The sequence below is a fragment of the Sorex araneus genome, chromosome 2 (assembly GCF_027595985.1).
Source record: "Sorex araneus isolate mSorAra2 chromosome 2, mSorAra2.pri, whole genome shotgun sequence".
In the NCBI taxonomy this organism is placed as follows: Eukaryota; Metazoa; Chordata; class Mammalia; order Eulipotyphla; family Soricidae; genus Sorex; species Sorex araneus.
The window spans coordinates 327,405,025-327,425,712 of record NC_073303.1 but is presented as its reverse complement, the minus strand read 5'-3'; the positions used below and the strand labels follow the sequence as shown (position 1 = coordinate 327,425,712).

Sequence of the window (20,688 nt, the reverse complement as noted above, 5' to 3'; positions counted from 1 at the left end):
GTCACACCCACAAACTGCCCCTAGAGCCATATAATCTCATCAATGGCCGAGAGGAGAGCAACATAGGCCTTGCCCATGAGTGAATCTGCTCTATAATTAGAATTCCAGGAGCACGTGGCTGTGACCTCTCATACTCTAGCCCACAGATGGACCAAGAGAAGCACACATTTGTTTGGGTTTAACATACATATTTGTAATCTCTGACATGAGGGTTTAATGGCTCCAGGATGACATACAACAAGCTTCACACACTTTCCTTTTATGGTGGTGGGAAGGTGCAATGGTGGTGGGATTGCTGTTTGAATATTACATGTAATGAATTATTGTGAACTTTATAAAAATAAAGTTAAATTTTAAAAACAACCCACCTGGGTGCTCCCCACAGGACAGAGCTGGGTATTGGAGGTGCTGCGAGGGGTCTTGAGGAGGCTCTGCCTAGAGGCCGGATGTGTGGAAGGAGGAACCCGAACGGAGTGCAGCAAGAAGGCTGCAGAGCAAGTTTCTTATCTCCAGCAGGCCAAGATGGGGGCCCACCCATCCCTGCCCAGGGCTTCCTGGCTCAGAGCAGGGCACTGGCAGGCTCCCTGGCCTTTGATAGCCAGGTGCCGTTGCTCCTGCCCCTCTCCCAGCCGTGCAACCAAAAATGTATCTATATGGCACACCCACGCCATGGTGAAAATCCACAGCTCTGAAGGGCACCTCTGGGGCAGCGCATCCACAGGCAGAAAGGCTGAAGGTGACAGCAGAAAAAAACCCACATGGGATGGCCGTCACTGGGAAGTGGCTAGAGAGATTCTGTTGCTCCCCTGGGGAGGGCAGGCCAGGCAAGAGGACCCTGTGTTCTTCAAAGCGAAGGAAAGGGCCTGGGAGGTGATCTCCTGTGCCTGTGCGCCGTAGTCAAGGGTCTGTGTGTGGCTCTCACTGGGATGCTTTGTGCATACAATAATGTCCTTTTTCTGGACATGCAAACAAATTCCTCAGTACTATTAGTTTTAAAAAAATCGCTATTGGTGCTGGAGCGTAACAGCAGGTAGGGCATTTGCCTTGCTTGTGGGTAACCTGGGGTCGATCCCTGGCATCCCATTTGGTTCCCCCCCACTGCCCCCGACAACCCCAAGCACAGAAAGGAGTTATTCCTGAGTGTAGAGTCAGGAGTCAGTCATGAGCATCATAGTGAAGATCCACAAATAACAACAACAACAACAACAACAAACAAACAAAAATCACTATGTCAAAGGTACATTAGATTTTAAAAAAAGGGGAGGGTATAAAATTGTGTTAAACCCAAGTCCAGTGTAAACATCCCATTCCTGCGTGAAGATAGAGAGGCTGGGAAGCACTATCCCTGTCCCTGACCTGGGCCCTGGCTGGTCACTTTACCAGTGACCGAGTGAAATGCTCTGTCTTCTGGAATAAGATTTTGATTCTATTCAATGTGTGTGTGTGTGTGTGTGTGTGTGTGTGTGTGTGTGTGTGTGTTTTCTTCCTCTCAAATTCTATTGAGACAGACTTTCCGAGGAAGAATCATAGCACAGCTAAAGGCCCAGAGCATTATTCACGATCATTATTCACTACACTGTTACTTGGTATTTATTCCTTCTGTGAACAAATCACAATTCAGCTTTTTTTTTTTCTTTTTGGGTCACACCTGGCGATGCACAGGGGTTACTCCTGGCTCTGCACTCAGGAATTACCCCTGGCCGTGCTCAGGGGACCATATGGGATGCTGGGATTTGAACCCGGGTTGGCCACGTGCAAGGCAAATGCCCTACCCGCTGTGCTATCGCTCCAGCCCCCACAATTCAGCTTTTAACAGGAAGCCCGCTTTGCTGTTGCTTTTCTAACTGGAGTGTGGAGAGTCTGGACACATCAGAGAGGATGTGTCCTACCAGAAGGCTTCCTCCTCATTCTCTGAAACAGAGTCTGTTTCCTTCCTCAAGTTTACAGCTCCTGTGCGGTCACGCTCAGTGCAGTGAACTCTGTGATGGCTGCCATCCTCGTCTGCACCTATGGTGGCTCTGTGGACACCTTGTACCTGTGTGTCCATGGTGATGGTGGCTGTTTGATGGACCCTGGGGGTGTTGGACCCAGGCTGGCTGTGGAGGCTAACCCGCGGGCACTCCCCTAGGGACCCGCAGCCCAAAGCCTGGCCTTGCTCTGGGCAGCTACAAGGAAGTTAATTGCTGGGATGACACAACAGCCTGGCAGGCTAAGGAAGATGACGCTGCAGGCTCCGGGTGAGCCCATTACTTCACCCAAGTTACCCCCGCACTGACCTACTTTCCCTGCCTTCTCTGGGCGCAGCAGGCCCTGTTTGCTTCTGTGGGGTGGCTGCCTTCGTAAATCTTCCCGAGTGGTGGTGTGCGCTCTGTCGTGCTGAGACTGTAGCGGTGTGCCGGACTGTACTGGCAGAAGGTCTGCCAGGGACTGTTGTTTCTAGCCTGGGTCTCATTTTATTTTTCTCTTAACAGCAGAGTTTATTTTGCTCCTTTTGAAAAATAAAGACCCAATTGTACAAAGCTGCTATGCTTAGTTAGCAGTCCCCTGAATTTTTCAAAAACATCCCCTCCTGCACAAACACGGCTTCTAAAGACAGCTATCCTTTAAAGTTAATGGACATTTCGGGAGCACTTGGTGGTGGGTCGGGAAATTTAGAGTGGTGCTTTGAAAAGCAATTCTGAATATACAAACTAAAAGGGCCCTGGTGTGTACCAAGTGTGTTGTGTTCACCTGTCACGGGCATCTTGGCACATTGTCTGCTGCCTTCACGGCCCTGTTGGAGATACCTGGCAGGAGAAAGCCACGTTCAAGTCCCCCTCCTCCTGCACCGATGGCTCCCACACCTGCCCCACGCCTGCTCTCACAGAGATCCTTTGCGACAGAGATGTCCAAAGGCCCCTTTCCATGGTGTTGAAGACCAGTTTCCCTGTACATTTCCAGGAGCAGAATCGAAAGATGCACACCATGCTGACCAGGAACTGAGGGTGTGTACACATTGTTTTGTAAAATTTTTTGAGCCTGGCCATTTCATCTAGTCTTGCCTTTCAGCGTATAATCATTGACTTCATAGATCTGTGCCCTTGAGAAAACATGGTTCTAGCAGAAACAGCCATTGATGAAGGAGTTAAAACAAACCCAGGTCCCACACTTTGGGGGATGTCAGCAGGGCTCAGTGCTGGCTTTTGGCCAAGGGAGAAGAAAGTAGAGCAGAGATCTTCCCCCCTGAGTCAGCAGGGCAGACAAAAGGAGGAAGAGGATTGTCTACTCATTTCCACTCCCCATTTCTGGGTGGGCTGACTGAAATTTTACAAAAGAAGATACACAGGTGTCTAGTAGACTCACAAAAAGTGCTCATCACCACCCCTTACTAGGGAAACGTAAATTTCACGAGATACGATCTCATCAGTGAGAATGGCATATACCAAAAAATATAGAAATCACCAGTGTTGATGGGGATGTGGTGAGAAGAGAACCTTCATCCATTATTGGTGGGTACGCAACATGGAGATTTCCCAAAAAGGTAAGAATTAGAACTCCCACATGATCCAGTAATTAGAACTCTCATATGATCCAGCAATACCATCTCTTAGTATCTATCCCCAAAGCACTAAATGATTAATTTTAAAGAATATATAAATGCCCTTGCAGCACTTAGTACATTAGCCAAGATATGGAAACAACCTAAGAGTCCAACTATGGATAAATGGATCAAGAAGTTGTGGTATATCTACACAACAAAATATTACGCACTTGTAATAAAAGGATGAAGTCATGCAGTTTGGGGTTATGTAGATGGAACTAAAGGGTATCGTGCGGAGTTAGTCAGGAGAGGGACACACACAGAAAAATCTTGCTCATATGTGGGGGATTTAAAGAAGCAAAGCAACAAAAAGTCAAAGGCAACAGGACTGGAGAGCTGGTCTATAGAACTGAGTGGATGCAGGGAGGGGTCCCTGGGATAGGGGGAGGGCAGTGGCAGGCTGATAAAGGGTATGTTGTTGGAGTGCCATGTGCATGAAACCAATGCTAGCAGTACTGAAAATTACAGCAATTAATCAAATAATAATTTAAAAAGAAGGTTGCAGCAAATATTCTGCCCCAAACATACCTGCCCTACGTGTTGCACAATGGTACTACCGCAAGGAGGCACAGGTCCATTGCAACCTTTCATTTTATTTTTATTTAACTGAATTTTTGATTTTTAGGGGGCACACCTGGCTGCAGTCAAGGCTTACTACTGCACTCAGGGATCACTCCTGGCAGACTCAGGGACCCCAGCAAGTGCTCGGGTAAAGCCTGGTGGGACACGTGCATGGCGACAATCCTAACCCTGCACTAACTCTCTGGCCCCTCAACATATCATAAATGAATTAATCTCGTTTCGGAGCCACACCTAGCAGTGCTACGGGGTTACTCCTGCCTCTGCACTCAGGAATCACTCCTGGTGGGCTCCGGGGATCATGTGGGATGTCGGGAATCAAACTGGGGTTGATCACGGGCAAGGCAAGTGCCCAACCCTTGTGCCGTCTCTCCATCCCCACCCCTCAACATTTTAAATAAGGGTCCAAAACAATAACATGCTCTGTAGCAGTCACTCTGTAAAATATTCTCTAAATAAACTCCCCCTGAGAGATGCCTTATTTTCAAAGACACAAACAGAACCCTCACAAACCCTCTGCATTTGCCTCATCAAAAATCTTTGAGAATTTAATGCTTCCTCAAAAGTACTATAGAGCAGCACTTCCTAACGGGGCTAAAGTGTCTCCCAACTATTCCAAGAGGGATGCAGGTAAAAAATTGCATCAATTGTGGTGGAAGGGCGAGGGGCACAGCATGAGGCTAGAAGGCGAAATGGTAGGATGGGGACACATTGAGAAGGAAAAAAGGTGCAAAAACACTGTTTTGGAGTGAGGACGCAGAAATTTAATCTGTGATCCTGTCCTCAATGGCACAGAGTTAGGGAGACATCAAGACAAGAAACGTAAATAATCCAAACCAAGGGATGGCTTGGTCCTGGAAGATGATGGAGTGCAGAGAGCAGGGACTGCTTTTTTTTGGCTGTTTGTTTTTGGGGCCACCCCAGGTGGTGCTCAGGGCTTACTTCTAGCTCTGCGCTCAGGGTTCACTCCTGTGGGTTTGTGGGACCATATAGGATGCTGGATTGGCCATGTGCCTTATTCACTGTAGAACAATCACTCTGAGAGAGAGAGAGAGAGAGAGAGAGAGAGAGAGAGAGAGAGAGAGAGAGAGAGAGGGAGAGAGAGAGAGAGAGGACAGAGAAAGAGAAAGATGGAGGGAGGGAGAGAAGGAGGGAAGGAGAGAAGGGAGAGAGAGAGAACAGAGAGAAAGAAGACACTTTCTAAGGTAGCTTCTCTCAGGGGTGTTTAACCTAGAACATCCTGAATGCCTCCGCCACCTGTGCAGGCTGGGATTCTATGCATCACCTAATTACAGAGAACTCAGGGACTAGGATCTCCCCATCCAAATCTTCCTTTATAACATTCACAGTCACCATCCTGTCCCACCCCATCCCAGTAAGCCTCTGCTTTCTGAGGCCCTTCCTAGCCTAAGGAAACTTATACTTGAATCAGCTACTGTCCCCATCAATCGCTCAGAATTTGGTATCTGTCAGACCTAAAGATCCCTTTCCCTATAAAACACAGAATCCTGGTGTTTTTTTTTTTTTTTCTTACTCCCGGGTCCTCGCTCAGGGACCACTCCTGACAGTATGTGGCGGGACAGTATGTGGTGACAGGGCAGGTGCTCCACCTGGATTCCTATCACCCCAGTCCAGGAATTTTGGGGGTGGTGGTGGTTTCCCCACTGCCATCCTTCTTGGGAAGTGATCATGACTCCAGCCCTCCCAAGAGGAAAAACACACACACCACACACAGGAAACTCGGAGCCCCTGTCGGAACTTGGGACTTGTGTCCACTCCCCTGTGTGCTTCTTTTCAGTGGGACCCTTCCCAGGGTTTCTGCCCCTTACTCCCAGCCCCGGGCAGCACCCCTTCACTGTCTCCCCGCTCTGGAAGTTAATCTGCATCCTTTGGCCACATCAAAGGGCACCTTTGCCTCTACACAGACTCATCTTCCCCTCCTGCCCTCAACCAGGTTGTCTCCTGGCATTGCTTCTGCTTGTGGCACCAGCACCCTTTGTTCTTTCCGGGTTCCTCTATGGGCCCCTAAGCCTGGCCATTATTGTCTGAAATGAGAAGGCAGACAGCAGTGCCGAGACGATAGATGACGGAATCCTCCTGAGCTCTTTTTCCTTCTTCCCCTCTGGGTCCAGTCTATTTCCCTGTCCTGTTGCTTTAGGCTCTAACTAGCCCTTGAATTTGGGTCCTTCCCAGCTCAGTACCTGGTGCAAACCCTCCCTGGCCCTGTGGGATACATCAGGGGCTGCTTCCCAGCACCCACTTCTTCCCACATGGACTTGCTGATCTCCTCCCAGATGGAAAGCAGGATGCCAGCACTGGATGAACCAGCAGGAAGTAGATGGTTCCTTCCACATCTCACCCTCACCCCAAGCAACTGTTTCTCCTTCCCCCGGACTGGCTCCCATTCCTTTCTCCACTTTGGCCACATCCAGCAGTGCTCAGGGCTTGGCTCTGTGTCCGAGGATCACTATCGACAGGCTTGGGGGACCATATGTTGTACCAGGGATTGAACCCGGGTAGGCCATGTGCAAGGCAAATAACTCACCAGCTGTACTATGGCTCCGACTCCAATAATCCTTTTTTTTTCTTTTTTTGGGTCTCAAAATTCAGCTCACGGGGGGCCGGAGCGATAGCACAGCGGGTAGGGCGTTTGCTTTGCACGCGGCTGACCCGGGTTCGATCCCCGGCATCCCATATGGTCCCCCAAGCACTGCCAGGGGTAATTCCTGAGTGTAACCCCTGAGCATCGCTGGGTGTGACCCAAAAAGCAAAAAAAAAAAATTCAGCTCATGTACATACCTCTGTCACTCCATATTCACGTGACAAAATTCACTCATCTCATTAGATTACCAACAAGATTGCTTGGAGGTAATCCCAGTGCCAGGTAGAGTGAGAGTGTTTAAGATACCCCAGGAGAGAGACAGGAAGTCTCTCCTCATCTGGTCTGCATCGGAGGTGCGGGTGTAGATGCAGGAGCAAAACATACTCTGAGAAAAAAAGGGGACTTGGGGAAGATGGGCAGCCCTGCAGGGGTGAGCGGAGGGCCGAGGGCTGTGGTGGTGCCAGGATTCCGGAGGAATGGCAGTGACTGTGTGAATAATGGCATGTGTGTGGCACTGGCAAGGGGGCCACTTGGAGTCACCAGTAGGAAACAAGACAGTAAAGCAGGTGTGGTGCTACACACGGATTGTACAAGCCTATTTGGGAGGCAGGGGCTGTCCCGGTGGCCAGACCTGCACAGAACTCTCCCTCCTTCCCCCCACATCTCTGCCTCAGGCACAGCTGCTCTCTGCCTGAGGTCGAGGCTGGTCCAGGAGAACATCTTTCTGACAGTGTCTTTAAAATTTGTTTTTTCGGGGCTGCAGCCGACCCGCCCGGGTTTGATTCCCAACATCCCACATGGTCCCCCAAGCTCCGCCAGGAGTAATTCCTGAGTGCAGAGCCAGGAGTAACCCCTGAGCATCGCTGCCGGTTGTGACCTCCTTAAAAATAAATAAATAAAAATTTTTAAAAAATGGTTTTTCTTTTCTTTTTTAAACTAAACAACAGTGATTTACAAAGTCATTGATAGCTGAGTTTTAGGCATATGGTATCTCAACACCAACTCCACTGATGTGAACTGTCATATGACCCAACAATAACACTTTTGGGCATCTGCTCCTAGGGAATAAAAACACTCTCACAAGGACGTAAGCACGCTGTCATTCGCAGCTGCATTAGTGCAATAGTGAAGATATGGGATCAACCCACTGAGAATAGTGACAAAGTGAAGGGCCAGAAGCAAAGGAAGAGGAGTCGCGATTCCTCTCCCCGAGAAAGAGAAGCGCTTCAGACGGCTGCTCCAGACCCTGGAAGGAATGATGCCTTTGAGGCTTTCACAGAGGCATGTTAGGTGCGGGGGCTGTTTGGGGGGGAGGGGCAGATCTGATTTCTGTTGTCTTGGTGGTGAAGGTAAGACATGCTGTGGGAAAATTCACTAACTGAGCGCACTGAGCACGCCCTCAGAGAAGGGTCTCAGTCATTCTCCAGAACTCCCAGAAACAGCTGGCAAATTTCCTCAATTCTGTCAGCACCTTCAGGGAGACAACGTTCTGCTCCACAGGGAGGACTGGGGTAGAGTGGGGTTTTAGGTACTGTGAGCGGAAAAGGAGAGCTCAGCTCCAATCCTCCAACCCCAGCATGGCTCCTCTGCATGCACTTAGTAGGAGTCAGGAAAGAAGGCATTAACTGAGACTTTGTCCAGAGGATTTCTGTAAGGGGCCAGAGAGATGGTGTAGTGGGTAGGGCACAGCCTTCCACACAGCTGACCCTGGAGTAATCCTCAGCACCACCTATAGTCCCTTGACTCCCACTGGAGCACAGAGCCAGCAGAGTGAAACAAGATACCAACACGAGATGATTTCAGTAAGTGCGCAACAAACACTCAGACTAATTTAACTCCACCTCTAACCTTGTCCTCGGAGCAACTCAAAAATTTTGTTCATTTAAGAAACAATTATGGTCTTACAAGTGGGAAAAAAAAAACTTAGCAGAAGGACTATCAGCTCAAGAGTGCACTTCTTAAGAGAAAACTGATTTAAATCCAAATCATTTCTGTACCATTAGCATAAGGGCAGGGATGTACCTTTCCTGTATGAAAACCAATACTGGGAGGCATGTTTACACGAACAACGTGCCGACCTGCCCTTCGGCTCAGCATCTTATGTCATGGTCTGACATACTTTAAAAGACAACCAAGGCTGACTGTGATTTCTGCTGGATGAGAGAGCAGCGCTGATCTGCTTAGTCGGATGGCCATGAGGCACCCCCAGGCCGACGGGCAGTGGCCCTGGGAGCACTAAGGACACAGAACACCCAGAGGGTGAGTCTTCCCAAAGATGACTGTTGAGGGCAGAGGCTGCAACTCCAGGCGCCTGGGAACCTGGCATCCGGGCGCCTCGAGCTGAACTTGGTGGAGGCTTGCCCTCTGCCTCAGTGAGCCCGGAGCCCACAGCAGTGCAGCAGAGGGGATGGCCAGGGAAGACTCAGAGGACGAGGGGAGTACCAACAGCCCTGCCTCGCTTCTGTAATCCCGGCTCTGTCGCCAATGTGGATCTTATGTCTGATGGGTTCAGAACCTCTGATGCAGGTTCGGCCGCAGGGCGCGCTTGAGAACAGTGCCACTCACCTCATCCACTGTCCAGCGGCCCACCTGGTTTGCCTGGACGTCAGCCACGCCGGGAAGCAGCTTGTAGTGCTGCTGCCTGCCGAGTGCAAGACCTCGAAAAGGGTTAGCTGACAGGGTAGACATGAAGATGGTGCGTTGCAGCTGCAGCGTCTTCTGCGTGTGCTGGGTGGTGTACTCTGAAAGAGAGGCAGGACAGAGGCCCAGCGTCAGCAAATGATAGGCACAGGGGAAAGGGACCCTGGTCTCTGGTCACCCAGGAGGGGTGTCACTGTCAGGAGGGGTCATCAATCATGGCTCAGTTTCAAAACAATTACCCCGAGAAACAGATGTTATTATGGAAGGCCCGAAAGACTGTGGTTAGTTGCTAATCAAGTTCAAATAATCTCTCGAAGACATGGATGTCAGTGAAGTAATAGCCTGTCACTGCCTCTGGCTTCTCTCTCCCTAGATCTGGAGGCTGTGGGAGTCACCAAGGATTTGCTCACAACACGGCGCGATTTCTAACTAGCAGCTGCTTCCTCCAGACACACTAAACCCAGGCCCACATCTGGCTCCTCGGCTCCCCTGGGGCCACAGGTGCTCCTCGATTCCCAGCAAGAGGCAAAGTCCCGAAGAACTCGCGCAGGTACACACTTGCAGAGATGTGTGCACCCGGGGAGAGTCTCGAAGTTCCGGGGCAGTTCTCAAAGCCTGCTTGCCTAGGGCCCACTGCCGCGCTGGGGAGTCAGGGCTCACGTCTACCGCCCACGTAACCCTCTTTCCATACTCATTTTTCACCCTCGAGAGTGACTTCATTCTCATGTTAGAGCCTGACATGCAGATGGAGCTGAGACCTCAATTCCCTAATGATTTCACTTTAAATCTACACACGGATAAATCTACAAACACAGAGAGATTTCAGAGCAAACACATCCTGCTAATGACATTTTAAAAAGATACTTTCAATAACATTAGCAAAATGAAGATGTGATTGAAAGGGGCTTTGAAAAGGCATTTTTAAGGTTTCTAAAAGTCTATCTTTCCTAATGCAAATGACAGGTTAAGTAAGCAGTAGCCACCTAATTGGAAATCTGGAATGATGGTTTGTATTTTACTAATGGAGTCTGAAAGGCTATTATGCAAATATTTCCACCTCAAATTCATTCCAGTTTCCAGCAGGTGAGGCCGAGCAGTGCATATCCCAGTCACATACCTGTTAGTAACCAGAGCGATTCTAATGGTAAAGAAGTCCATCCATCACCCACCCGGCTTCTCCTCAGCACACACATGCTACATATTTACCAGTGCTTGCTGTCGACACAGATAGAGACAACAAAATTGCGGCCTGCTCCTAAATTCTTATGCTCCAATTACAAGCTGCAGCGAATTCATCTCTAAACGCTGATTGTCCAACACTGACCTTTTTAGTATGTAAATAGGTTATCTCGCTCCGTGTAGTTCAACCCAAGGTTTGTAAGGCGGCTAGTTCTGAAGGGAAGCTTCACCTTTCCTTTGAAAAGCCAGAATGTTTACAAATGTGAATGTTCCTTAATGAAGTTGTCAGGTTGGACAAGGAGCATGTACAGAACAAGCCTTGGAAGCCGGGGGAGAGCCTGCAGTTACAGCAATGCAGAGATCGCAGAGTGCTTTCCCGGGGAAACAAGAGTTAAAGCGCTCAAGCCTCAGGGATTAAGGCCCGAGAGAAAGCAGGTTTTGTCTGGAAATGAATCACTGCACCAATCAATCAGCTGTTTTGCTGGAATTGCAAGTACCTAATCACACACACACACACACACACACACACACACACACACACACACACACACACACACACACACCTCAAACCATTGCCCTAGGTAAATCAGCATGTAGTTTCCAAAAATATACAGGACTCTGTAAAGACACAAGGAACGAGACACAAGGAACAAGCCTTATGTTTTGGAAATATTAAGATGTTCAGTGACAGACATTAGATTCATGATGCACAAGTCAAGGCTGAAAACATTTGCAAAAAGCAAACACAGAACTATTGTGCTCCCAAGCAAGAACATTTTCCACAGTAATTCTGAAACTAAATTGCCTTGGGTGCTGAAGCATCCACTTGGAAATACACCTAAGTGTGACTGCCAGCACTGCCAGCACAGGGTTCCTCGTTCCCCTGCTCCGTGGTCAAAGCCAGCTGTGGTTTCTAGTAGATCTTTGGTCAGTTCATGTAGTAAGAAGGTCTTTAGGCCACAAACAAAGGTGACTCACTTTGGGGCTGGAGCGATAGTACAGCGGGTAGGGTGTTTGCCTTGCATGCGGCAGACCTGGTTCAATCCCTGGCATCCCATATGGCCCCCCAAGCTCCGCTAGGAGTAATTCCTGAGTGCAAAGCCAGGACTAACCCCTGAGCATCTCTGGGTGTGACCCCAAAAGAAAAAAAAAACCCTCAAAAAACCAAAATGACTCACTTGAACCGAGGCTGAATTGTGAACTCAGTTAACTGTGTCCCTATGAACTCAAACTATTTGTTGGAATGGAAGTAAAAGCTAGATTTTAGCAGGCTGAAACATTAAGGGTCAATAGGTTACATAAGCCAAAGTGAGTCCTCCCACAGGAAATTAGGAGTGGGGTTTCCTGTGGATCACAGACCCCCAACCTCGCTTGAGGGCTGAGTCTATTCATCTGCAATCTCAGGCTTTTAGGCACCCCTGACAGAGTCAGTTTCATGCTGAGCATGGTCAGCATTTACACTAAAGCAGCTTTCAGAATGCAAAACTCCAAAGTTGAGTTTCCCTGTTCAAAAAGTATGAGTTAGGTTAGGGGGGGAGTCCTGGAATAGGAAATCTGAATGACCATTTTTTTTCTCTCATATAGGACTGAAGTTGAGGACCCAGCATATCCACAGCGCTGCACCTATCCTTTGACAGCACAGGTGGGACGAGGAGATAGCATAGCTGGGTTGATTTCTGGGTCCTCTGAGCTTCATGGGAGATAGCCCTGGGGACCCCTAGCGCCACTGGCGTGGCTCAGGTATACTCTGGAACTGCCGGGCCCAAGCAGCACTGCATCTCTGGAATCTTACATTAAACCGCCAGCCAGATTTCCAAGAACAGATGGGGGTCCCTGAGCCTCCTAAGCATCATTTGGGAGGTTCCCTTCTCTACCCCCAAAATAACAGATACTACCCTATACTTCAAGGTAAGTTTATCGAGGTCAAAATTTGATATGCTAAGAAAAGAAAGATTACAATGAACACAATGTAAGATATTTTTCTGCACAGTAACCTGAAGGGCACCACATTAGGGGAGATGGGGGCTCCTCAGGTTCCACGGAGAGAGCGCTAGGAGCTCTGATGCAGGGAGGTAGGAGAAAGGGACGCATACCAAGTTGTCTTATCATGAATCTTGACCCCCACAGAATCACTGAGTAGACTTATATAAGTTATTTAATGTCTATGAATTAAAGGGTTAATTAACATTAAAGGTACTTTTAGCAGGAGTGGAGGGTTGACAGGAAGGATACAGGAACACTACTGGTAGGAATGTGCATTGGTGGAGGGATGGGTGCTGAAACATTGTATGGCTGAAACCCAACCATGAAAGCTTTGTAACTGTGTATTTCATGGTGATCCCCCAAATAAAAATGAATTAACACTAGTGCGTATGCCCCACCGAGTACTGAGGATGAGAATAGCATCAGTAGCACAGCGTGCGCTCAATACAGGCTAGCTATTGCACGGTCACTGTATCACTGTCGTCCTGTTGCTCATCGATTTGCTCAAGCGGGCACCAGTAACATCACCACTGTGAGACTTGTTACTGTGTTTGGCATATTGAATACACCATGGGTAGCTTGCCAGGCTCTGCCACATGGGCAGGTTACTCCTGGAAGCTTTCCCAGGCTCTCTGAGAGGGGCAGAGGAATCAAACCCGGGTTGGCCACGTGCAAGGTAAATGCCCTACCTGCTGTGCTATCAATTCAGTCCAAGAAAAAATATAAAAAAAAGAAAGTGTAGAAACACTTGGCCTCACAACCATTAAAGCGTAAGATCCCACAAGGACAAAATCTGAAAAAGTTAGGCCAGAGCACAGGACAGCAAATTGAAGTGGTCCTACACGCAGCTGACCTGGGTTCTGTCCCCAGAACCACCCCTAAGCCCCACCACGAGTGATTCCTGAGCATTGTCAGGTGTGGCCCCCAAACCCACAAAAGAAATGTAAAAGCAGCAGTTGGGAAAAGGGCAGTTAGAAAAGTTGGAGTGTAGGACTGGAAGGTGAAGCCACCAAGTTCAACCCTGGCAGGTCCTCTTAGCACTGTCAGGTGTCACTCTGGTGACCCGGAGCAACAACTTGCCCAAGGTGCACTGCATAGCTGGACTCAAGCATTAAACTGAATATGGCCACAAGTGGTTCTGGAACTTCTGAGTACTGTTGGGAACCTCTCGCCTCCCCAGCCCCAGACCAACCCTAAGAAATAAGTAAAAACAAGTTTTAAATGGAAAGACATTTTAAATTGCAATGTGGATGTATGGATCCATAAATCTGCCCAATACAGTATGGCTATATTAGTCTAAAATGTATTAAAAATGATTGTCTTCGGGCCCTATTCATATTTCACACCTAAGTGCTCCGGGAATGACAGCATGGTGATCACCAAAAGTCATCTACAAATGAGACTGAGGCCCACAGGATGCTACCAAGGCAGGGCACAAGAACATTCATCCCAGAAGATCTAAGCACAGAATTATTAATTTCAACACTTAGCTGAATCAGCCGAGGTGTCCAATGACAGGTGGGTGGATAACGAAGGTGCAATATATATACACACACACACATGGGATACATCTGCAAGGATGGATGGAGCAATGAAATTCATTGCAACATGGAAGGAATTTGGAGGAGATCCTGTTAAGTGAAATACGTTAGAAGAGGAAGGACAAATACCAGATGATCCTACTTATCTGTGGTATTGAAAATAGTAAGACAAAGGAAAGCAAAATATCAAAGGGGAAGACCTAGATTACCCTGGTCCCTAGATTACAGATCCGAGGATAGGAAGGAAAGAGAACATGCAGATGGAGGGTTCTGGGCCTCAGACACGTCAGCCGTGCAGAGCTGTGTCTATATACCTGAAGCCAACAAAGCTGGAAGCATGAGATCCAAAGGACAAGTTCAACAACGTATTTGTCAAGGGGAAGGCTGGGGTGGGAGGAAACTGGGGACACTGATGAAGGGAGGCTGACACTGATGTTGGAAGACTGTGCTTGAAATGCAAACTATGAATAACTGTAAATGAAAGAAACTGTGATCCTCAACAAACTTTTAAGTATATTGGGTGATCTGCATTAGTTTAGATTCTGTGCATAAATTTAGACTTCTGAAGATGGCTACACATTTTTATCCAGTGTGAACACTCTGATTTCCACTTTGTTACTGAGTCCAGTGTTGTTCTTCCTATTTGCTATTTCCAAACAGCTGTTAATAAGGAGCAAAAGTCTATGGTGAAGTGATACACTACCCAATGAAACCATTTTCCTTAAATCAAAAGCATTGCATGATGCTATTTTGGGGGCACTTGGAATAAACTTCTTGATTAGAAGGATGTCTGCTCTGAGCAGGCAGCAGAAAGGGTCTTCCATACTGAGTAATGCAGGTGCTTCACGAAGCAAACCCAGCACCCCTGCCTGTGCCCACCAACACAGCTGAGGGGTTTGATTGCTTCCTCTTCCACTGCCTTGCTACAGCAATGGTTCCCACCAGTTCTCCTAAAAGCCAGCCAAGGAAATTCAGGCTACAAATGCAGCCCTCCTACTGGAGTTTCTAACATTTTAATTAATTGAAATGACTCATGCATTGGAAAATGAAATGCAGGTATAATCCAGGCTCTGCCTCTCACACCAATGTATGAGTAACAATAAATAAAGCAATGCCTACAGTTGAGATGTCTTTCCCCTTTCAGAAAACAAACTATGTAATACCTATCACCACAGTGGTTTACCTTTATAAAAGTGTAGAATAGTTTGAAGAATCTGTACTTCCCTTGCTACTGTTTTCCTTCCATGTGTACACGCGTATGTGCGTGTGCCTGCGCATCTGTGTGATTTTATGTGTTTAAAGTAACAACGCGTTTAGAGTCAGTTCAGGTTCTTTCGACTTTCAGCATTCTCAGGGGTTCACCATGCCCAGCCTCATGATTCAAAAAGATTCTGACTAGAGTGTCTGACACTGGCCCTTTTGTGTAAATCCATTCAGCAGTGCTCAGAGAGGTGGAAATAAAATGTTCCACCTCCAAAAATGTTAAGGCATTACTATTCTTGCAGAAGCAGTGAACTGCTGGAATTGAAGTGAGCACTGATGAGAAAGGTCTCAATATCTGTGTTATCAGCAGTTAAACAGAAAGCCCAGCCTGGCTCGACTCGCTCCTCCAAGCCCAGGGGACAGGCAGAGTGGACCACTGTGGATGATGGGTGACAGATGCAGAACGTGGTGTCCAGTCCCTCATTTCACAGATGCAAATGTATTTGGAGACCAGAAGATTTTGATTTCTTTGCAGTGCAGAGGCTTCTTAGTCTGATGTAATCACATTTATTTTTGCTTCTTTTTTGCTTGGTCAATAGTACTGAGTCATTGAAAAGGCTTCTGGTGTTAGTGTCATGAAGAGCTTTGCCCACTTTTCTCAAAGCAGTTTATACATTCAGCTCTAATATCTAGGTATTTAATCTATTTTGAGTTAACTTTAGTATGTAATATGAGACAAGGATTCAAATTTTCCCAGCACCATTTGTTGAAGAGGCTTTTCTGGCTCCATGTCACATATATAGATGCTCTGTCAAAGATTATCCATCCATATCTCTGTGCACTGAATTCCACTCTGTTGGTGTGAGAATCTGCCTTTATTCTAGTACGATGCAATCATGATTCTATAGCTCTGCAATATAATTTACAGTTGGGGGGAAGAAATGTATCCCGTCTTCTTTTACTTCCCAGAATTTCTTTGGCTATTCATGGAGTTTTATCACTTCATATAAATTTTAACATTTGTTCCATACCCCTAAAATATTGCAGGAATTTTTATAGGGACTGCACTGAATTTGTATACTGTTTTGAATATAATGGCCATTTTAACCATGTTATTCCTTCCAATCATTAAACAGGGATGTGTCTTCTGTTTTTTCTATGACTAAGAAAAAAGGATACCCTACAGATTGAGATAAGAAGTTTGCTTGTCACATGAATGACAAAGGGAAGATTTCTAAGATACAGGAAGCACCTATGAAACTTGAAAACAACAACTCCTGTCCCAGAAAAATGTAGAAAACAAATATGCACTTCAAAAAAAAGTGGATATGAGCTAAAAAGACACTTCCCCAAATAAGACATACAGATGTTCAATACTTATATGAAAAAGGGTTCTTCATTAATTCTCACCAGAGAAATGCAGATCAAAGCAATGAGATACCTACCACTTTATACTAGTGAGATTGACAGACACTAAAAAGAAACAACAAAATAGATTAAAAACAGATATTAGAGCTGAATTTATAAACTACTTTGAGCTAAGTGGTCACAGCAGTTGTGTCCCACAGTTGTGAGATTGTGTCTGGTTCAGCCTGTGTGGAAAAAAATATAGAGACTTCTCAAAAAATTAAGAATTGAGCTTCTATCTGACCTAGGAATTAGACTTCTTGGTATCTAGTCCAAGGGTGCCAAAATACTACTTTGAAAAGACATTTGCATTCGTATGTTGATCACAGCACTATTCAAAATAGTCAAAATCTGGAAACAGTCCAAGTGCCCAAAGAAATTGTGATATATATATATATATATATGGGTGTGTGTATTATGTACATATATGCGTACATCACTGTATCACTGTCATCCTATTATTCATCGATGTACTCAAGCGGATACCAGTAACGTTTCCATTCATCCCAGCCCTGAGATTTTATTTTTTTATTTTTTTATTTTTTTGTAGGTAGAGAAGCCTTCTATTTTACAACTCTGAAGTCTTTCTTAGTACAAAGGAACTTTGCATCTCTTTCTTGGTCCAATCTAAGCTAAAATAAAGTATAGGAATGTGACTGCCCATGTGCATGGTCACAGCCTCCAAACTACAAGTCTCTGGCAGTCTACTTTTTTTTTTTATTTTTTTATTTTTTAAATTTATTTATTTTTAATTAGAGAATCACCGTGAGGGTACAGTTCTGTAACTGTACCCTCACGGTGCAGTTTTGTGCTTATACTTCCCTCATACAAAGTTTGGGAACCCATCCCTTCACCAGTGCCCATTCTCCACCACCCGTAAACCCAGTATCCCTCCCACCCTCCCCAATCCCATCTCCCCCCCACCCCACCCTGCCACTGTGGCAAGGCATTCCCTTCTGTTTTCTCTCTCTAATTAGCTGTTGTGGTTTGCAATAAAGGTGTTGAGTGGCCGCTGTGCTCAGTCTCTAGCCCTCATTCAGCCCGCAACTCCCTTCCCCCACATGGCCTTCGACTACAATGTAGTTGGTGATCGCTTCTCTGAGTTGACCTTTCCCCGGAACGTGAGGCCAGCCTCGAAGCCATGGAGTCAACCTCCTGGTACTTATTTCTACAGTTCTTGGGTGTTAGTCTCCCACTCTGTTATTCTATATACCATAGATGAGTGCAATCTTTCTATGTCTGTCTCTCTCTTTCTGACTCATTTCACTCAGCATGAAACTTTTCATGCCCATCCACTTGACTACAAAATTCTTGACCTCCTTTTTTCTAACAGCTGCATAGTATTCCATTGTATAGATGTACCAAAGTTTCCTCAACCAGTCATCCGTTCTGGGGCATTCGGGTTTTTTCCAGATTCTGGCTATTGTAAACAGTGCTGCGATGAACATACATGTGCAGATGTTGTTTCGATTGTACTTTTTTGCCTCTCTGGGATATATTCCCAGCAGTGGTATTGCTGGGTCAAATGGGAATTCAATATCTAATTTTTTGAGAGTCGTCCAAACTGTTTTCCAGAAGGACAGCCCTGAGATTTTAGAAGTCTCTCCTTACTCGTCTTTCCCAATGATTGGAGGCTCTTTCAGGGAACTGATACCTGTTATTGTTACTGTTTTGGGCATATCAAATATGCCACAGGGAGCTTGCCAGGCTCTATAAGTGTACATATTCATATACATATATATGTAAATTGTCACTGTCATCCCATTGCTCATCAATTTGTTCGAGCGGGCACCAGTAACGTCTCTCCTTGAGAGACTTATCGTTACTGTTTTTGGTATATCCAATATGCACGGGTAGCTTGCCAGGCTCTGCCTCGCGGGCTCCATACTCTCGGTAGCTTGCCGGGCTCTCTGAGAGGGGCAGAGGAATCGAACTCGGGTTGGCCATGCGAAAGGCAAACGGCCAACCGCTGTGCTATTGCTCCAGCCCCATATATGTACAGACATATATATATGTATACATATATATATATATATATATATATAACATACACAAATGGAATAGTGGGCTGGAGCGATAGCATGGAGGGTATGGCGTTTGCCTTGCATGAGGCCGACTCAGGTTTGATTCTTCCGTCCCTCTCGGAGAGCCCGGCAAGCTACCAAGAGTATCCTGTCCACACAGCAGAGCCTGGCAAGTTCCCTTACTTGCCAGGGAGTATTACTTATTCAATATGCCAAAAACAGTAACAACAAGTCTCACGATAGAGGTGTTACTGGTGCCCGCTCGAGCAAATCAATGAGCGAATCGATGACAGTGACAGTGAAAATGGAATAGTACTCAACCATAAGAAAAAATAAAATCATACAATTAGTCACTATGTGGTTGGAACTAGAGAGAATCATGCTTGAGTGAAGTGGGTCAGAGGGAAAGGGACAATTACAGAATGATCTTTCTCACACGTGGGGCTTAAGGAAACATAATAAGGGATTATTAAATGCCCAGTGGAAACAGACTCTACAAGCTCACCCACAGAACTAAGTTTGCAAAGAGGGAGGGTGGGGCATGGGATGGACCCTTTGGGCATTGGAGGAGGGTGCTGACACTCTGGGGGTGGCTGTGGGCTGGCACAGTCTATGTATGCCAGAAATGTCACTACTAATAGCATTTCTAATTGCTGTACTTAATCAAATTTTTTAAAAATCACAAGGTTATAATTCATTTGAAAATATTAGGTATGTCGTTCCTGGTTTCCTCTTTGTCCTCTCACTGATTCTTCCCATTTCTGCTCTACCCCCACAAAGGAAAAAATAATCATTTATGGAAATGTTCTTTAAAAATATGGCTGTTTCTTCACTAAAGCTCACACAACAAAACTGAAGCAAGTGAGTCATAGATGGTAACCAGAGACGGCATGACTGGCCTCAAGTTATTTTTAATCCCACTAAAAACAGAGACCCATTTCACAAGTAACCTTTTCTTCAATGAAAGGAGTAGCAATTCGACTGTTCTCTGCTCCAAGAATGAGGAAGAGAGGAATAAAATTGCAATGGTCCCGATAATCCACTTTTTCAGTTGATTTCCCTCGCCTACTGTTTAATCTGTGCCAGTACAGACGGACTCCCCATAGCCCAGCTCTCACTGGGCAGTTCCACTGTTGGAGCCACTTTTGTGTTTCAGTGGTTTCTGCAGGAGCCAGAGGATGTTCCAACAGGCTCTGATAGTGTTTACTATTTCTGTGGTCACTTATTTTAAGGTCTATGTAGCTGAAAAGCAGGAGTCCGTCATTTCTGTACTGCATCCTCTGCTCTTGATTTTTATGGCATTGGATTTACTCAGTCCCTCTTAATGTCCATTCCTTTATCTCACTCTGGGCCTGCTTATACAAGGAAAACAGGAGCAGCTAAGCGCAAACCTGACAGGATCAGCACTTGGGAACAGGCTCTTTGGGGCACCAGCCCTTGTTCAGCATGGTCCTCACAGGCAGGTCCCGCTCCGCGGCAACGAGAGGGTGATTTGTCTTCTGTGCTGCATTCTATTTGCTCAGATTGTTATCATTTTGAATTCATACATTTATATCTGCTGAGTGCCTTCTGATCATAGCTATTAGTCATCTTTCATCTCCAGCCTGTGACTTTCCTGAATTTATAGAAATTTGGGAATGTAATACAGAAAAGTCAGATGCTCCAGAGATATTGCAATGGCTCTCAAGAAAATCTGAAATTGAGCAAAGAGGTTAGGGAGATAGTTCACAGGGCTGGGGGCTTAATTTGCACCTGGGAGGCTCAGGTTCCATCCCTAGCAGCACATGGTCCCTGAGCATGGCCGAGAGTTTCCTTGGAGCACCTGTGAGTATGTTCTCCCTCAAACCCAAAACAAACTGAACCAAGAACTGTGGGTGTTGCTTACTCTCTTTTTTTGCTGTCCAACATGGTTGCTGCTCCCTACTCCACGGGGTGCTTCAGATGTGAAAA

At 46.4% G+C, this 20,688-nt stretch overlaps 1 protein-coding gene across 1 annotated transcript in view; it reads right to left on the bottom strand.

Annotated features, from left to right (window-relative positions):
• Nucleotides 1-20,688, bottom strand: part of L3MBTL4 (L3MBTL histone methyl-lysine binding protein 4) — a 487,327-nt gene that overhangs the window by 7,595 nt on the left and 459,044 nt on the right. The window contains exon 17 of the mRNA XM_055125658.1: nucleotides 9,327-9,502. Within this exon, the coding sequence (XP_054981633.1) occupies nucleotides 9,327-9,502 (176 nt within the window). The remainder of the gene's footprint in view (nucleotides 1-9,326; nucleotides 9,503-20,688) is intronic.